At 42.4% G+C, this 18,502-nt stretch overlaps 1 protein-coding gene across 1 annotated transcript; it reads right to left on the bottom strand.

The window, feature by feature from the left end:
* Positions 1 to 1,307: 1,307 nt before the first annotated feature.
* Positions 1,308 to 16,976, bottom strand: LOC100558230 (hydroperoxide isomerase ALOXE3). Its single transcript, XM_016996991.2, has 11 exons — positions 16,470 to 16,976; positions 15,503 to 15,606; positions 14,664 to 14,836; positions 12,515 to 12,658; positions 9,883 to 10,086; positions 9,304 to 9,390; positions 7,551 to 7,720; positions 6,968 to 7,089; positions 5,127 to 5,227; positions 4,503 to 4,673; positions 1,308 to 2,363 (listed from the first exon to the last, which is right to left on the bottom strand). The coding sequence occupies exons 1-11, from the start codon at positions 16,541 to 16,543 to the stop codon at positions 2,163 to 2,165; spliced, it is 1,551 nt and encodes a 516-aa protein (XP_016852480.2). The 5' UTR covers positions 16,544 to 16,976; the 3' UTR covers positions 1,308 to 2,162.
* Between the last annotated feature and the right edge of the window lie 1,526 nt (positions 16,977 to 18,502).

The following is an 18,502-nucleotide window of genomic DNA, read 5'->3' as shown; positions in this document are numbered from 1 at the left end:
TCTGAGCTCTGCGAGTGCAGCATTTTTCCAAATGAAGCAGAGAGTGTTTGAGGATTGAGACATCAATAGAGAGACCAAGGTGCTTGTTTATAAAGCTATTGTCCCCCCAACCCTGTTATACGCATGTGAAACATGGACTGTCTACAGACGTCACGCTCAACTCCTGGAATGATTCCATCAGCGTTGCCTCTGAAAAATCCTGCAAATTTCTTGCGAAGATAGGTGGACAAATGTCAGTGTTCTGGAAGAAGCAAAGTCTACCAGCATTGAAGCTATGCTCCTATGGCATCAACTCTGTTGTCAGAGTTGCATGACTATCAGCCCCCTCCCACCAGATTCAAATCAAGGAAAAGCTTCATGAGAACGACCACTCCTCTTGATGTTCCTCCAGCAACAGCAAGAGTGTCCCTCTGGGCAGCTAAACCAGGCAATTCCAACTGGATGGCCTCCCATGAGGGTCTGCCTCCCTGGGAAAACCAAGAATGGGCAACGTGGAAGTCCCTGAACAGACTCAGAAGTAGAGTGGGCAGATCTAAAGACAACCTGGCAAGGTGGCACTACCTGGAGGAATCCTCCACCTTGTGTGACTGTGGAGCAGAACAAACAACTCCGCATATGTATGCTTGTCCACAATGCCCTGCCTCATGTATGGAGGAGGAGTTGTTTAACGCTACGGACAATGCGGTTGCTGTTGCCCGCTTTTGGTCTAGAACTATTTAGCTGTTTGTGATTCCTTTATTTTATCACTTTTGGACTCGTTTGTTATGCAATACTTTCAACACGAAATAAATAAACTCTGTTGTCCGAATGCCCAAAGATCACCATCTCCCAAAGCAGTTACTCTACTTCCAACTCAATAATGGAAAACAAAATGTTGGTGGACAGGAAAAGAGATTTAAAAATGGGCTTAAAGCCAACTTTAAAAACTGTGGCATAGACACCCAGAACTGGGAAGTCCTGGCCCTTAAGCACTTTAACTGGAGGTCAGCTGTGACCAGCAGTGCTGTGGAATTTGAAGAGGCACGAATGGAGGGTGAAAAAGGGGAAACGTTCCAAGAAGAAGAAAGCACGTAAAGCCAACCCTGATCGGGACTGCCTTCCACCTGGAAACAGATGCTCTTACTGTGGAAGAACATGCGGGTCAAGAACAGGGCTCTAAAGTCATTTACGTACCCACCACCAAGACACTACACTTGGAAGGCCATCGGACAATGAGGGATCACCCACAAAGAAGTAGTATGTGTGCTACTGAAATATGTTATCCAGTGCTATTATAACTGATTCTCTATGAAACTCATGCCAGTTAATCTTTTACAAATGACAAATTATATTTATTGTTTACAGTGAGATCAAGGCTCAAGGCATTCAAGGCATAGCTCAGGCCCCAAATACCTCCAGGCTATAAGCTTTTATAGTTTTTTAAGCAATACAGATAACATGCGTGAACAAGTTCTATAACTGGATTACAGGTGAAATACATACGCATTATTGAAAGACATGCCTTGGTTATACAAAAGGTGCTCTCCACATTTCTCTTGCCCATTATTTTCCCTTCCTTCTCCCATTTGTCACTCTAGCTAATTCTTTCCTAAGGGTAGGTAATTTCCTTAGATCTTAGACAATTGATATGAACCCTTTCTAAATATGTTTCTACTTCTTTGGCTTGGTCCCAACACTTATATAAAGGGCCGAATCAAGACTTGCTTTTTTGGAATTTGGGGCAATATTATGAGGTTATGGAGGTGAAATTCATGGATGCAGACTCCATGGAAATGGAAGGCGATTGTATATGTTGTGTCTCCAAGCCTGCCCATCCCCAAACGTAATGTGATGAAGATAATATTGTTGTGGTTTGGGATGTGGGTGAGTGATGTTTCCTCTACAGCTCCTCCTCAAAAGCCAATGAGGCTGCAACATGGAAATGTAATGAGGATCTTGCTTGTGCCATACTATTTGGCCACTGAAGATCAATAGTAGTGTGAAGTGGTGCAAAGAGTTGGGACTCTGCTTGCTGGATGTCTGACTATGTGTGCATGAGGTGAGGAATGAGTGTCAGGACTTGTCATATGCTTGTGCTTTCTGTTAATTATCTTACTGAACTTATCTTACAGAAACAGACAGACTGGAGAAACATTTGTCAGAGGCGGTTTCCCCTCTGCTATTTAGATAGAGACGCTGTTCTCGATCTCTGGGGGGTTCAGATACTTGTAGCCAAGATGGACAGGTCCCCCCATGTTGGGCAGGGACTTGTTCCTCTGTTCAATTTCCCTGGAAATCCTCTTCAGTTCTTCTTGGAAGGCAGCAATGAGTTTTTTGGGCGCCTCTTCTGTGAAATGCTCCTCCGGGTAATTGCCCAACCGCACCTGGTTTGGGAAAGAATTTAAAAAATAAGAGAAGAGAGGGAGACAACACACTGGAGAAATGTAGACACCAACAACAACTCTTTATTGATTAGTCAATTTTGACCATATCAAAACATGTGAAACATACAAAACGTACACACTTACCCATACATACAGTAAAACCATGTAAAACCATGTATAGATACAAAGCATCCCAGCCTACTTACCTACCAACCCACTCCTAGGTAGTTGTGCAAATACAGAATAAAAAATATTAAAATTAAAATTAATTATTCCCTTAAGGTAAGGTTTAAGGGTAAGTAAAACTAGTGGCTTGTCCACAGTAAATTTTAAATTTGGATTTTTTTATTGGCATTAATATCACAGGTCTCTGCTTCCATCTTCTCGCGGATGGCCAGTGCTTTGCGTAAAAAAGGGTGAAATGTAGACAATCTATAACCACACAGCTGGCCCCGCGATTTTGCAAAGTAACCTTTTAAAAAAGGAATTACAGTCAATCCCTCTGTGTTCACTGGGTTGGGGGTGCACAAGTTAAAAATGCTATTCTTCTAACCTTGGAAAACACTCCTCTAGGGATCCCCAAGTCCTTCAGTACAACACTATGGTCAACTTTCACCAGAGGAACCAATGGCCAGGAAGTGAGACTCAAGGTGCATCTATACTGTTGAATTAATGCATCTTGACACCATATGTAATTTGCTTTATTGTTTGCTTGCTTTTATATTGTTGTGTCTGGGCAAGGCCCCATGTAAGCCACCCCGAGTCCCTTTGGGGAGATGGGGTGGGGTATAAGAATAAAGTTGTTATTATTATTATTATTATTATTATTATTATTATTATTATTATTATTATTCTTGACACAACAACATTGTATGACACAACAAACAAGATAGATATGCTGGATTTCGTATCACAAAATCACAAGTCGAACACTTCCCAAGTGTCTAGGACTGTGTGATGTATTTTCGGATGATGCGCGCAGATCCCAGTAGGGTGGCCTTTTGCACCAAAATATTATTATTATTATTGTTTTATTATGACACAGCAAACAAGATAGATATGCTGGATTTCATATCACAAAATCACAAAATCACAAAATTATTATTATTATTATTATTATTATTATTATTATTATTATTATTTTATTATGACACAGCAAACAGGATAGACATGCTGGATTTCATATCACAAAATCCCAAGTCAAACACTTCCCAAGTGTCTAGGACTGTGTGATGTATTTTCGGATGATGCGTGCAGATCCCAGTAGGGTGGCCTTTTGCAGCTGGCAGATCGTAATTTTGTCAATGTCTATATTATTATTATTGACACAACGACATTGTATGACACAGCAAACAAGATAGATATGCTGGATTTCGTTTCACAAAATCACAAGTCGAACACTTCCCAAGTGTCTAGGACTGTGTGATGTATTTTCGGATGATGCGTGCAGATCCCAGTAAGGTGGCCTTTTGCAGTTGGCAGATCGTAATTTTGTCAATGTCTATTGTCTCCAAATGCCGGCTGAGATCTTTTGGCACGGCACCCAGTGTGCCCATCACCACTGGGACCACCTGCACTGGTTTCTGCCAGAGTCTTTGAAGTTCAATCTTGAGGTCCTGATAGCGGCTGAGTTTTTCCTGTTGTTTTTCTTCAATGCGACTGTCACCTGGGATGGCAACATCAATGATCCAAACCTTGTTCTTTTCCACAACTGTGATGTCTGGTGTGTTGTGTTCCAGAACTTTGTCAGTCTGGATTCGGAAGTCCCACAGTATCTTTGCGTGTTCATTTTCCACAACCTTTGCAGGTTTGTGATCCCACCAGTTCTTAACTGCAGGGAGGTGATACTTGAGGCATAGGTATATTATTATTATTATTATTATTATTATTATTATTATTATTATTATTATTATTAGAACCACAATGGGTCAATGCTATGGAATCCCAGGAGATCTCTGTTACAGTAGAGATGCACCATCAGGGACAAGCCATGCAATCTGGGAATTCTACCTGCAATGCTTAGGATCTCCCTCGTCCATAAATAAGCATTGGCCCTTATGTGATGGAGGAGTGGACTCTCATGCCTCATAGACCCATGTCTTCTCTTCAAGTAGCCTTGGCCATTCTGTGGTTACTCACCGCATCTCCCGTTGGGGCGCTGAGCAGCCATAGGGTGCTGAGAATGCTGCAGGTGATGTTGATCTCAGGGATGGTGTCTTTGTAGTTCTCCGCGTTCGTTGTGCCCTTGGTGGATGGCGGAGGTTTCCTCATGGATGATGGAAAGTTGGGCATCCAGGCACCAAAATCAAACTATAAAAAACCAAATATTAAGAACATGACATACAGTTTCATGGTGGTGGTTGCCCCAAGGAGCTAGAACTCCTGCCCCAGGGAGACTAGTACACCATCCTGTCCTTGTGGTCCTTCCCCAGCCATTGAGCAGACCCTGGGAAATCGATGGTGCAATTTGGGTGATGCTCATGTCTGCAGCAGAGCCTGAAAATGTTCCATTTTTGGACTATAGATCCCCAAACCCCCCAATTATTGGAATCGCTAGACAGGGCAGCTGGGGGATTTTGGGAACTGCACTCCAATAGCGAAACACTTGTCTTGGGTCTAGAGATGGTTTCCAGAAAAGTGTTTTCATCTTCTTTTGTACCCCAACTCCTATTTTCTTTGGGGGAATGCCATTATGGTTAATCCAGTGCAGGTTAAGCATGTGATGTGCATTACGGGTTCTTTGGAACAATTCGTTCCTCTTACCTGTCCACTGTTAACCGCTGAATGCTGGACTGAACCGGTATATATCACCATAGTCAGGAATTTTTTCAGCTCTCGCACAGAAGTGAATGAGGAAGAGATGCCTGGAAAAGGAAGATACACATTCACAACAGAAATCGAGTCCCCTATAAAGGATCACAAGGACACTTTGGCTTGTCTTATATCCATGTGCAGAACTGGATATCGTATTCTTCCAGATGATGCCTGACCACAGCAAAAGAAAGTGGAACTATGGCATCACTCAATCTAGACATTCTATTCCTATTGATGTAGCCTAGAATTGCATTGGCCTTTTGAGCTGCCACATGACACTGTTGATTTATCCTCAGTTTTTATTTTATCAAGATTTCCAGATCTCTTTCACATTTTTTTCATTTTTATTGCCAAAGTGTAGTGCTGTGCTTTTCTCCCTATTGAAGTTCATTTTATTAGTTTGGTTCAGCTATCTAATCCGTTGAAGTCATTTTGGGTTCTGATCTTGTCCTCTGCTGTCATTGAAAGTTCTGATAGTGAGGGTGAGAAGGTGCTGTTTGAAGGGCCAGCGTTTGAGCCGGGGTCAAGCAGTGTCCTGCAGCTTCCTCAGCTGAGCTTGGAAGAAGAGCCTATGGAGGAAGCTACTTCTCAGCCTGCAGAGCAAGTACAAACAAGTTCAACTGAGCAGGTGGAGGAAGGGTTAAGTGTTCTGGCTCTTCTAGACTTGCAGAGGGAGAAGGCTCAATTTCATAGGTCATCCAGGTTAGTAAAGAAATGAGCTATCAGTAGCCAACACCTGAGAAACTAGACTGAAATGTGCTCAAATGTGGTACCTTGTTGCTGGCAGCAACGTCGGCATTTGGAGCTGTGACCTCAGGCTGTTGGTGATCTCTAGACTATCTCTTGGACTCTGGCATTTTGGAGTTTGGATTATCCCTTGACTCTAGACCAGGCATGAGCAAACTTCAGCCCTCCAGGTGTTTTGGACTTCAACTCCCACTATTCCTAACAGCCTGTGATAGAATCAGCTTTGGATCTTGGAATGGCTTCCTTGATATTCTTCCCTGCTGTTGTTGCCTCTCAGCAGGATTCTGTGGTTTGGACTTGGGCCACTTGCTAATTATTTGAAAATGGGGTCTGGGCTTTGTGACATCTGGGATATTAGCTAACCCCCACCCACAATTTGGTGTCATCTGCAAATGTGATAAGTGTGCCTTCTACTCCATTGTCCAAGTGAAAGATATAGATGTCAAATAACACTGAGCCCAGGACAGGACCCCCATGTGGTCGCTTCTCTCCAGGATGAAGAAGATGAGTCATTGGACTGAAACACCTTTGGATTCAACCAGTGAGCCAATTTCCAATCTATCTAATAGTAGCATTGCTTTGGGGAAATATCATGGGGTCATTGTTTGAGTCCTATTCAATTCCTCCCCACCTCCACATACATCCTTTAAAGATGGGGACAATGTTTGCCTTCTTCCAGTCTGCTAGAATTTCTCCTGTTTTCCAAGAATTCTCAAACATGGTAACCAGTGGTTCTGGGGTTACTTTTGCCAGTTCTTTTATTTCTTTTGGATATACTTCATCTGGCCCTGGGGGCTTGAATTCACTTAGATTAGCCAGATATTCCTCTACTGACATTTTACCTCTTCTGTGTTGCATTTTCCCTCCCGATCCACTGTTTCACATTCCCCAAGTTGAGCACCATGAGTCCCAGTTTTGGGAAATGGGAAAATATGAATATAACAGCAGCAGCAACAAGGTTGCTTATAAAATCAGTTGCAGATATTTAGCCTATGTTCATTACTATAGGAAGCTGGCAGCCAGATAAGGAGAGGCAGCCTTACCAGAAGACTCTTGAGCCAGAAAACCTTTCTCAAAGACCTCCTCCATCCACTTCTGCAGCTCACAATCTTCCTGCACAGAGCAATCATTTGGATAGTACAAATCAATGATGCCTGAGACAAAGCTAAAGAAAGAAAAGAGATGAGAGAACAATCAGGATGGAGTTCACCAGCATCCCTTGGTCTCTTACCAATCCAAGATGCCAGGAAATTGTATTTAGTCCACACTTTGTATTTAGTCCATATCTATGCTCCTGGGGCCAGCATGTGGGTCAGAACTGGAGCTGGAGAAAGTTCCCTTTCTTGGACTACAATTCCCAGACTCTCCCAGCCACTGTGGCTAAAGCAAAACAACATAACTGGCAATTCCTGTGTGCACATGTGGATGATTTGGTAAAGTTCCGTTTTTGACTACAGGTCCCTGGGATGATATGCGTAGTAGTTGAAAATTAAGGAACTTTCCCAAGCTCGGAAAGATTTCACAATAACCTGGCAGCAATAAGATGACCACAATACTTCCCAAGGCCCATCAACAACTGGATACAAATAAATAATGTATCAGCCACCACAATTTTCCCTGGCTGACCTCTCCACGGCTGCCCAGAGCTTCAGGCCATCCTCCTTGTAGTAGTAATGGGGCAACGAGGACACCCCGCGAGCCTCCAGATCGTCGGGAAGGCAGAGCGATGTCAAAGTCAAGGCTCGGGTTCCTCTTTGCAACACTTCCACCAAGCCCTCGTAACCAACAGCAGTGTACTACAATAGGAAGAAAAAGGAAAATTCAGAGCTGCAGACAACATTTTGCATTTTTTTCAGGTGCAGCATTAGTGCTTCTTTCACTACTGGGTTGCAACATCTTCTTCATGTTTCTTTAATTAATTAGCGAATTGAATTCTCCCAACAGCACTATCCTTGGCTGCCTTTTGGAGATCTGCATTTCCAGAACTAAACAGATGACCTTGACAGTCTCTTTCTTCAGGGAAGTACACAAGGGTTCTCTAACAAAGAACTGTTTTGTCCATCACTAAGACTATAAAACTAATATAAAGTTGGGTTTGACAGTGATAGGGTGGATTTGATGAAGATACTGTTTGGATTTGAAAGAGATAAGGCCAAAATTGAGAGATAGTGCTGGATTTGACAGAGAAAAGAGTTGGATTTGACAGAGCTGGATTTGATGGAGAAAGGGCTGGGTATGAGAAAGATACCCAGCCCTATCCAGGGTTGGATTTTCTAGAGATGAGACTAGATTTGACACAGAATCTTGGAAGATGTAATTTAAGTATGTACTTAGAAGCCTCTATGTTGGAGATAGCAACAAGCCTCCTCTATTTAATGTTTGTCTGTTTTATAATATGCCGGTTTATTTCCTGAGTTGTATGTCTTCTTTTTTTTTTTTACAGTTTTCTCACCTCTATATACTTAAAGCAGTGGGAGGGGCTGCAGACCATGTGACTGATTCAGTGACAACTTAGAATGTTCAGTTTTAGAAGGATGACAGAAATGTCAGTTGAGCCTTGAGTCAGGTTGAGTACAGAAATCTGTTAGAAAACTGTTGAGGCTTGAGTCTGTTTGAGGTCAGATGCCAGTGTAGGAACTTAGAAAACTGTTGAGGCTTGTGTTTCTTTGAAAGTAGACTGTTATCAAAGAGAGCTGTACAAAGCAATATAGTTTTGAAGAAACTGTTAAAGATTAGAAATTAAAGATACAAATGGAAATGTTTTGAAGTTTAACTTGACAAGATGTGTGCCTGTATCTTTAAATACATGAAGTTGTAAACAAACACGTTGCCTTGGTTTTTAGCTTACTATGTTATTTCATTTTATGCTATGTTGTTTTTTATATGTTTTAATTCATGGATTGTATGTTAACTTATGTTTTGGTTGGTTGTTTTCTTATTTAAGCTACCCCGAGTCCCTTCGGGGAGATGGAGGCGGGGTACAAGAATAAAGTTGTTGTTGTTGTTGTTGTTGTTGTTGTTATGATACTTTAAAAGAAGTCTGCTTGAATCTTTGTCTGCTGAAAGCATGGAATAGAAACAAAATATCTACATCCAACAGTGATAATTCATTACCAAATAAACTAAAGGAATACTTCTGAAAGTCTGCTACCTATTAGGTTGTGATCCGAACAGGTCATAATCTAATCCCCATTGCGTTGTGATCCTAAAAGGTCATAATCCATCATCCCAATACTCCACACTCCTTTGAATTAAAGCCCTGAATTCTTCATACTCCACAACACTATAAACCTCAGGATTCCAGAAGATGTTGCCATTATATGAAAGTGCTAACATTAAGATGTGTGGATGTACCCAATACAAATGAAAATCCATTCACCAGGTCAAAGATCCCTCCTTTTGAGATGAGACTCTCCCGGGCCAAAGTGTTGATGTGGAAGGTGTAGCGCATGTGAGGAATCAGGAGCTGCAGGAGGAAAGGGTGAGAAATAAGATGGCTTTTAAATCCTATGGTTCCATTTTAATCCCAGACTTTGACCAAGTGAGACCAAAATCTGGAGCAAAAAACAAACAAAAACATAAACAAAATCTTGAATCCTTGGACCTATATCATGACCTTAAGAATGAGAACCTCAACGTGGTAACTGGAGTATTCCAAAGTCATTCTTCAAAATGAACTTTTCCAAATTTTTCTTTTTGTTCTCAAACCATTTAGTGCAGGCATGGGCAAACTCTGGCCCTCTAGGTGTTTTGGACTCCAACTCCCACAATTCCTAACAGCCTTCGGCTGTTAGGAATTGTGGGAGTTGGAGTCCAAAACACCTAGAGGGCCAAAGTTTGCCCATGCCTGATCGAGTGGCTAGTTTTCAGGTTGGACGACAGTGGGTTATAGAAGGCCACACCATCTCCGAGGGCGGCTTTAGCATGATTATACTGTTAAAAGCGTTAAAGCATTCACCTTGTAGAGCGGGTGACACATGGGCAACTGGCGGATGGCGGCCATAGCGAACACCTCAGCCAACAGGTGTGTCTGGAGCAGATGCGCAACAGCCTGATGGGCATGGAAGTCAGCATTGCGCACCCAGGTTTTGGCCAGGATCCAATCCCATTCAGCGTCACTGGGAAGGAAGATGGGTGACAGTGGCCCCGGGATCTGGCTGAGCTGCATAAAGGGAAGAGAAGACAACACCAAATAGGACTCCTGGAAGTCTCAAGCAGGACAGAAGGAGGCAAGAGTTTGGCATAAGCCAAGATCAAACCAGTCTGGAAAGTCCCAGAATCCCCCCATTCAGCCTAAATCAGTAGCCATGTATCAGAAGGTTTCCATGCTCACTGCAGTGACCCCAAACATGCAGACTTAAGGACATCCTATTGGAAAGTTCTTATGTGTCAAATCCTTTTCTTTATTTCTCTTATCTAAACTCCAACATTTCCTCTTATTATCCTTTGAAATGAATGATCAAAAACAATCACTTTGCATCTCAATCACAGAGATAAAACTGACTACAAATATAAATATAATAACAACAACAATAATATTTATTTATTATTTATTTATTTACAGCATTTATATTCCACCCTTCTCACCCCGAAGGGGACTCAGGGCGGATCACATTACACATATAGGCAAACATTCAATATCTTTTAACATAGAACAAAGACAAGACAAACATAGGCTCCGAGCGGGCCTCGAACTCATGACCTCCTGGTCAGAGTGATTCATTGCAGTGATTCATTGCAGCTGCTCTCCAGCCTGCGCCACAGCCCGAGCCCAAATAACAACTTTGGAAGTAGACCACGTGTCCTTGGCCATTTCCTTGAGGCCTTTGGTCATACAAAGGATATGTCTACGCTGTAAATTTGTTTTTAAATGTTCTTATTTTTATTGTTTTAAGCTAAAAAGGTCAACACTGTAGAATTAGGTAAAGGCTTTCCCCTGACATTAAGTCCAATCGTGTCCAGGCGCAGCGTGTTTAAGCACTGAGCTGCTGAACTTGCTGACCAAAAGGTCAGCGGTTCTAATCCGGGGAGCGGAGTGAGTATCCACTGTTAGCCCCAGCTTCTGCCAACCTAGTAGTTCGAAAACATGCAAATGTGAGTAGATCAATAGGTACCGCTCCAGTGGGAAGGTAACAGCACTCCATGCAGTCATGCTGGCCACATGACCTTGGAGGTGTCTACGGACAACGCCGGCTCTTCGGCTTAGAAGTGGAGATGAGCACCAACCCCCAGAGTCGGTCACGAGTGGACTTAACGTCAGGGGAAAACCTTTACCTAGACTCATATGGTCCAGTTCAATGTGTTTCAGTCTGCATTATATGAGTCTACACAAGGGAAAGGCAAACTTGGGCCTTTCAGATGTTTTGGACTTCAACTCCCACAATTCCTAACAGCCTGGGCTGAGCATGACAGGCTGCTGAGCGTTGCTTGCTTCCATGTCATCCAATGGCACATCCAGCAGCTCTTCCTCCTTACTCATCCGAACAGGGCATGACAGCTGCAGAATCATGAGAGTTGAAGTTTTATAAGGTCCTCAACCTGCTTCGTCAAAGAGGCCTGGTGCCTCACCAAACTACAAATCTCACAAGTCCATAGCATTGAGCCCTGGCAGTTAAAGTGGTGTCAAACTGCATTAATTCTGCTGTATAGATGTACCTGTAATCTCCTCTTCTGATGCCTCTCTTTGCTCCTCCTCTAATCCTTATTTACTTATTTATTGGTGACATTTATTTCCCACCCTTCTCACCCCGAAGGGAACTTATGGTAGCTTACAAGTTATATGTACATACAATATATTATATTATTAGCATAGCACAATACAAACATTATATATTACTATATTGTGCTATACCACTATATTGCAATATTATTAGTAATATTACATGTAATATAAATATACAATTATAAGAGTGTATTATTATTATATTGTATTACATTATAATATTATTATCAATATTATATGCATATAAATATATTATATTACAGTAGAGTCTCACTTATCCAACAGAAATGGGCTGGCAGAATGTTAGATAACTGAAAATGTTGGATAATAAGGAGGGATTAAGGAAAAGTCTATTAAATGTCAAATTACATTATGATTTTAGAAATTAAGCACCAAAAAATCATGTTTTACAACCAAATGACAGAGAAAGCAGTTCGATACATGGTAACATTACTGTATTTATGAATGTAGCACCAAAACTTTGCAATGTATTGAAAACACTGACTACAAAAACACTGACTACTAAAAGGCAGACTGTGTTGGATAATACAGAATGTTGGATAAGCAAAGGTTGGATAAGCGAGACTCTGCTGTATTAGTATTATATTAGTATTATATTATATATCACTTGTCCATTGAAAGGTGGTGAGTTAAGACTTTACCTAATCTTTTCATGAGTTAGTGAGGAAGAAGGTTCTCCACGCTTATGAAAATGCAAAGCTGTTCGTAAGCTTTCAAGTTCATAACCTACTACTGCCAACCTGGTTTGGTTTTGGAGGCAACAGAGAAACTCAGGAAAGCAACATAGAGAAATTGAACAACTACTTTGCTAAATGAAAGCTAATTCCCAACCCAGGAAACGTAATACCTGGATGGCCAAGGGCATGAGATGATTCCGTGGGGAGAGGTATAACAGGCACAAAGGGGCCGCAATGTACTGGTGGCGCCCATTGATCAGCCCAGCCGGGACATCCTCCAGGAGCTGGTAGTCCACAATGAAGATGTTGCCCTTCTGTGGAGGAGAAGGTAAGAGGCAAACTCTGAACAAAGAGGGAAGCCAAGGGTTTGCCAACACCAGTAGCCGCTTCAGTTATCTGAAGAGATTTATGGATTTTCTTTGTCGCACCTCAGATTAGCTTCACCTTGCTAAAGACACCTAGCCACACACACAACATAGTCTTTTGTAGTTTATTTAGAAAATAGGCAAAAGATAGTTCATAAAAGGTAAAAGTTCAGTTCCAAAAGATAGGTACAAAACAAGGCTGTAAGCAATAAGTCCATAGAAACATAGAGCATGAAACAAGGCCCTTTTCATAGAAGCCACAAGTCCCAGCAACCAGAATATAACCACATGATAATCCAGTAAAGCAAACTATCCGCAGACTGTTTTAAAAGCATGACATAAAGGCATTCCTTTGCCTTTTGACCTCCTGTTTATTAGCCATTGGAAGACTTCTACGCAGCCCTCTAAATTCCAGTCTCACCTGATCGAGAGACAAGGCCACTGAGCTCATTAATGTTATCAGGCAAAGACAAAGAGCTACCCTCCCTTTCTGCTTCTTACACCTGAAATCCGTCATCAGAAATAACCTCCTCATTTCTTCCCATGGGAACAACTCCCTGCTCTCCATTTCCCACAGCATCAGAGACATCTTCAAATTCATCCTGAATCTGCTGAATCCTATCATTATGCACATATAGCCCAGAATCCTCATTATGCACATACAGCCCAGAATCCTCATCAGAATCACACAAAGGCACATCAGAGTCACACAAAGGCAAAGGCTGAGTCACAACATTCTTGGACTAACATCCCTAAAATTCCCAAATAGCAAGCACACCCTCCAACACTTCCCAGCACTGAGTTAATGAAGAGGAAAGGGGTTTTTAACAGTTTGGTTTTGCCAAAACCTACTGGGAAGGGCAAGATACAAATGCAAGATACTTTTCTTCGGCAGAAAAAAAGAAATGTAATGATACAGAATGGGGATGCCTGGCTCGACAGCAGTACATGTGAAAAAGATCTTGGAGTCCTTGTGGACAACAAGTTAAACATGTGCCAACAATGTGATGCGACAGCTAAAAGAGCCAATGGGATTTTGGCCTGCGTCAATAGGGGAATAGCGTCTAGATCCAGGGAAGTCATGCTCCCCCATATTCTGCCTTGGTCAGACCACACCTGGAATCACACTGTGTCCCATTCTGGGCACCGCAATTGAAGGGAGATGTTGACAAGTTTTTTGTTTTGTTTTTTCGTGTCAGGAGCAACTTGAGTTGCTTCTGGAGTGAGAGAATTGGCCGTCTGCAAGGACGTTGCCCAGGGGACGCCCGGATGTTTTTGATGTTTTTACCATCCTTGTGGGAGGCTTCTCTCATGTCCCCGCATGGAGCTGGAGCTGATAGAGGGAGCTCAACCGCACTCTCCCCAGGTGGGATTCGAACCTGGCAGCTTTCAGGTCAGCAACCCAACCTTCAAGTCACTTAGTCCACTACGCCATCTGGGGGCTCCTATGTTGACAAGTAGGAATGTGTTCAGAGGAGGGAGACTAAAATGATCAAGGATCTGGAGAACAAGCCCTATGAGGAGCGGCTTAAAGAGCTGGGCATGTTTAGCTTGAGAGGAGACATGATGAAGGCCATGTATGAGGGGAAGTCATAGTGAGGAGTGAGCAAGCTTGGTTTCTGCTGCCTTGGAGACTAGGACACAGAACAATGGCTTCAAACTACAGGAAAGAAAGGAGATTCCACCTGAATGTTGGGAAGAACTCCTCACTGTGAAAGAAGAACTGTTCAGCAGTGGAACTCTCTGCCCCGGCGTGTGGTGGAGGCTCCTTCTTTGAAGGCTTTGAAACAGAGGCTGGATGGCCATCTGTTGGGGGTGCTAAGAATGTGATTTCCTGCTTCTTGACAGGGGGCTGGACTGGATGGCCCAGGAGGTCCCTCCCAACTCTACTATTCTATGATTCTATGAATTAATGGAGTATGAATTACTTTTTTTGCCTGATTCACTTTCCTACCTTCAGCTCTTTCTCCAGCGTGGTGTTGTCTCCAAGGGACTTAGCCACCATCTCCTGGGTCACAGGGAAATTCGGAGGGATTCTGGTGCATTTCCGGATCATTTTTGGATTCAATCCATTCAGGAATTGGTACCCAAAGAAGGCATCTTCTTTCCAGTGTTCTGTGACGTATTCTAGAATAGCAAACAAGAATTCAACTGTGGAAAATCCGTTTACAAAAATATCAAGAGTACAAATTACCTGTCAGGTGTATTGTGAAATGTTAAAATCAATCTGGATTCAGCAATTATGGAGTTAATGAGAGTCTGCTATGATTGATGTATCACAGGACCAATGGGGCCAAGTGTGTTTTGACCGGGACTTACTATCTAGTTCCTGTGGAATGCAGAGGAGTTTCCTGTGTAGAGCGTAGAACAGCGATGAGTAATGAGCAGCGTGTGTGTGCATGAGTCTTTCGGAAAGGACTCATGGAGGGGAAAGGACTGAATTTGCTCTATCTGTAAATAGATCTTGTAAATAAAGTTGTTTGCCGTTGGACTACCAACTGAACCCTCATCTGCTGGAGTGAGTTTGTCCAGTGCTGTTTTTCCACACGGGGAAACAGTCTGGAGAAAAGGAGGAAGACCGGGATGGTGAATTTTTTGGATTTCACTCTGCTACCCATCATCCCCGCCGACATTACCTTGGCACATAGAACTTGCTTTGAAACAAATGAAGTAAGCTGAGGACAAAGGGGGGAAATGGGAGGAAAAGAGAGGAACTGGGACTTTTTAAAGCAGCTGGAAAGATAGGACGCATATCAGGACAGTCTCCAAGAAGTGGATTTGAGCAGGGCTTACTGGATGTATCCGACTTGTTGAACCAGAAAACCTTCTTGATGTCCTCCAGGTTCCCCCAGGATCGTTTGCTGTCAGAGTAACCTCTCAGCTTGAGCTCTATCGTCCTAAAGGTGGGAAGAAAGGAGAGCATTTTTGGAGAGGCTGTGAGTGACAGGACTTATTTCAACATTTACTCCCTTCATACAACAATTTCCTGGCCGATGGAATGATTAGTACTTGATGTATTTAATAGAACATTCTGCTTGTCAAGTAAAAGTATCCAATACAAGTCTCCTCAGAACTGTCGCACCTCAGGTTAGCTTCACCTTGCTAAATACACCGGATTGCACACAGGCTGAAGTCTTTTGTAGTTTATTAGAAAATAGAAGATAAAAAGTTCTTTAAAAGCAAAAGTGAAGTTCCAAAAGATCATTACAAAACAAAGCCTTAAACTATAATCCAAGAAATCACAAGGAATAAAACAAAGTCCCAATAACATGAACACAAAGGCTGCAAGATAATCCAGGAAATGAGAGCTTGCTTCTTGGTTAAACGAAAGTTGCTTTGACAAAGATTTGTCTCCAGACACACTGCTTTAATACCCTTTGCAAAGCATGAAAGCATTTCTTTGGCCTCTGACCTCCTTCTTATTTGCTATTCTCACACTCCTTCGAACCCTGAATTCCAAACGGCCAGCTCGATCTAAAGATTCTGTTTCATCAAGGTCAGTCAGCTCGTTAGCATCAGCCTGCTTGCTGTCAGACTGAGAACTATCCTCCTTTTCTGAGTCAATTTGCACCTGGCTAGTTTCAGTATCATCAACATCATTCCCTGCTGTGGGAAAAACTCTCTGTTCCTCATCTTCTACAACAGGGACATTCTGAACCTGATTTTGAACCTGAATCCCATAATCCCCATCAGAGTCAATCTGAGGTTCCAGCTGAGTCACAACAAGAACAATCTTTCACCTTCTTTGCACACAACTCACTTGCCTACAGCGCGTTTCACAAATAGGGCACCTTTGACGAAGGAGAATGTACTTTCACTTTCTAGCTCCTTCATGGATGAGACGTTCAGGCACTCGGGGATGCCCGTGTTCCATATCTTCCACCTGTATGGAGGGAGAGGAACCACAGTTGTTATAACTTTTCAATAACTTTAAAACATAGGTTATTTTTATTGCAATTTTCCAGAAAGAGAAAAGGTATCAAAACTTTTACACTTTTACAGAAAGAACAACATTGGACATACAGACAGATTCTATGTAACTACATAGAATTCACAATGTACAGTTACATTAGCTAATAAACAAAGAAAGGGGAATTGCATTTTTACTCAGCATTCACATTACACATACTCATTAATTCATCCTCATTCATCTACAGAGATTCTCGCAGGAACACCTCAGCAAGCGAGAATCCAAAAGTGGCAGGCTAAAACCCGGAATTTCAATAAGTGGCTGACACCGGATGAAAGACTCCCTCCTGGGCTCACAGAAGGCTGGGCGACTTAGAAGGCACTGAGCAGACTGTGCTCTGGCACCATGAGATCCAGAGCCAACCTTAAGGAATGGGGCTACAAAGTGGAGTCCACGCCATGCAAGTGTGGAGAAGAGCAAACCACAGACCACCTATTACAATGCAGTCTGAGCCCTGCCACATGCACAAAAGAGGACCTTCTTATAGCAATACCAGAGGCACTCCAAGTGGCCAACTATAATGTTCCCTCACTTATCGCTGGGGTTAGGTTCCAGGACCACCCGCAATAAGTGAAAATCTGCGAAGTAGGGATACTATATTTATTTTAATATTTATACATTATTTTAGTAGTTATACACTATTTTAAGTCTTTATCAACCAATTGTGTGTCGATAAATTGCCTCTTTCTCCTCCCGTTGCCACTTGAGCTTTTTCTCTCCCCCTTTGGCTTCTCCTTCCTCCCTTCCTTAGACTGTAAATTGTAATTTTTAATGATTTATAATAGTCTTTTAGAGTTTATTGAAAAACCGCAAAACAGCAAATCCGCAAAAAGTGAACTGTGAAGTAGTGAGGGAACACTGTATTGGTCAAAGGACATTTAATATAATGCCAAGTTTTTAAAACTCTCTTTGTGTTTGCAAATACATTACAACTTGTACCCTCGGTTGGCTTCTGACACGATAAATACCGTATATACACGAGTATAAGCCGACCCGAATATAAGCCGAGGCACCTAATTTTACCACAAAAACTGGGAAAATTTATTGACTCGAATATACCTCACACCCTCTGAGGATGCCTGCCATAGATGTGGGTGAAACGTCAGGAGAGAATACTTCTGGAACATGGCCATGCAGCCCGGAAAACATACAACAAACCTGTGATCCCAGCCATGAAAGCCTCCGACAACACAGAAACAAGGTGGGTTTTTTTTTTTAAAAAAATCTGAATCTGATTTTTAGCTGGTTCACGATGTTCCATCTCATTGGTTTAGATTGACTTACCTATAATCACACTGCCTTTTCTCAACCTCCTTAATCCGGAACTCTCTGAGTAAAGGTAGAGTATCCATGGCAGGGGTTTTCGCTGGAAGAAGAAACACAGAAAATGATGTTGGAGCCACTTTGTTTCATTCAACTAAAACTTCATGGTTGAGTCACTTGGAAGTTCAGCTTTTCTATAAACAATTTCATATTGGACCAAAACCTGACACATGCCACAACTGGAAGATAACCTTTATGGGAGATAAATCAATGCAGAGGATGGTCTACAGCACAAAAAGCATTGACGGGATGGGCTGTGGCATCTCTTTGCAGCAAGTGGTAGGACTGAACCCGCAACAACAAATTCTACTCTGATTATACCAGGACCGATGATCCAGATCTTCTTGGCTGAATAATGGGTCCTCCTTGGCTGAGGCTCAGCCCAATCCCCATAAACTGGAAGGTAGAGCCCTAAGATTATAAAGGATGGAGCTGTACAGAGGACACTGAACTGCCCAGGTGAGACCCATCCTGCAAGCATCCGAATAGCACACTCAGGT

The sequence above is a fragment of the Anolis carolinensis genome, chromosome 6, assembly GCF_035594765.1.
Source record: "Anolis carolinensis isolate JA03-04 chromosome 6, rAnoCar3.1.pri, whole genome shotgun sequence".
Classification (NCBI taxonomy): Eukaryota; Metazoa; Chordata; class Lepidosauria; order Squamata; family Dactyloidae; genus Anolis; species Anolis carolinensis.
Note: the sequence above shows the minus strand (reverse complement) of the source record. Positions and strands in the feature narration are given on the sequence as shown.

Coding starts and splice junctions, on each gene's coding strand:
- LOC100558230 (XM_016996991.2), bottom strand. CDS start 16,543: ATGAAGGAGCTAGAAAGTGAAAGTACATTCTCCTTCGTCAAAGGTGCC. Junction 15,607..16,469: donor GTGAAACGCGCTGTAGGCAA/GTGAGTTGTGTG, acceptor TCCCACCTTTAG/GACGATAGAGCTCAAGCTGA. Junction 5,228..6,967: donor TCTGGCTCAAGAGTCTTCTG/GTAAGGCTGCCT, acceptor TTCCTTTTCCAG/GCATCTCTTCCTCATTCACT.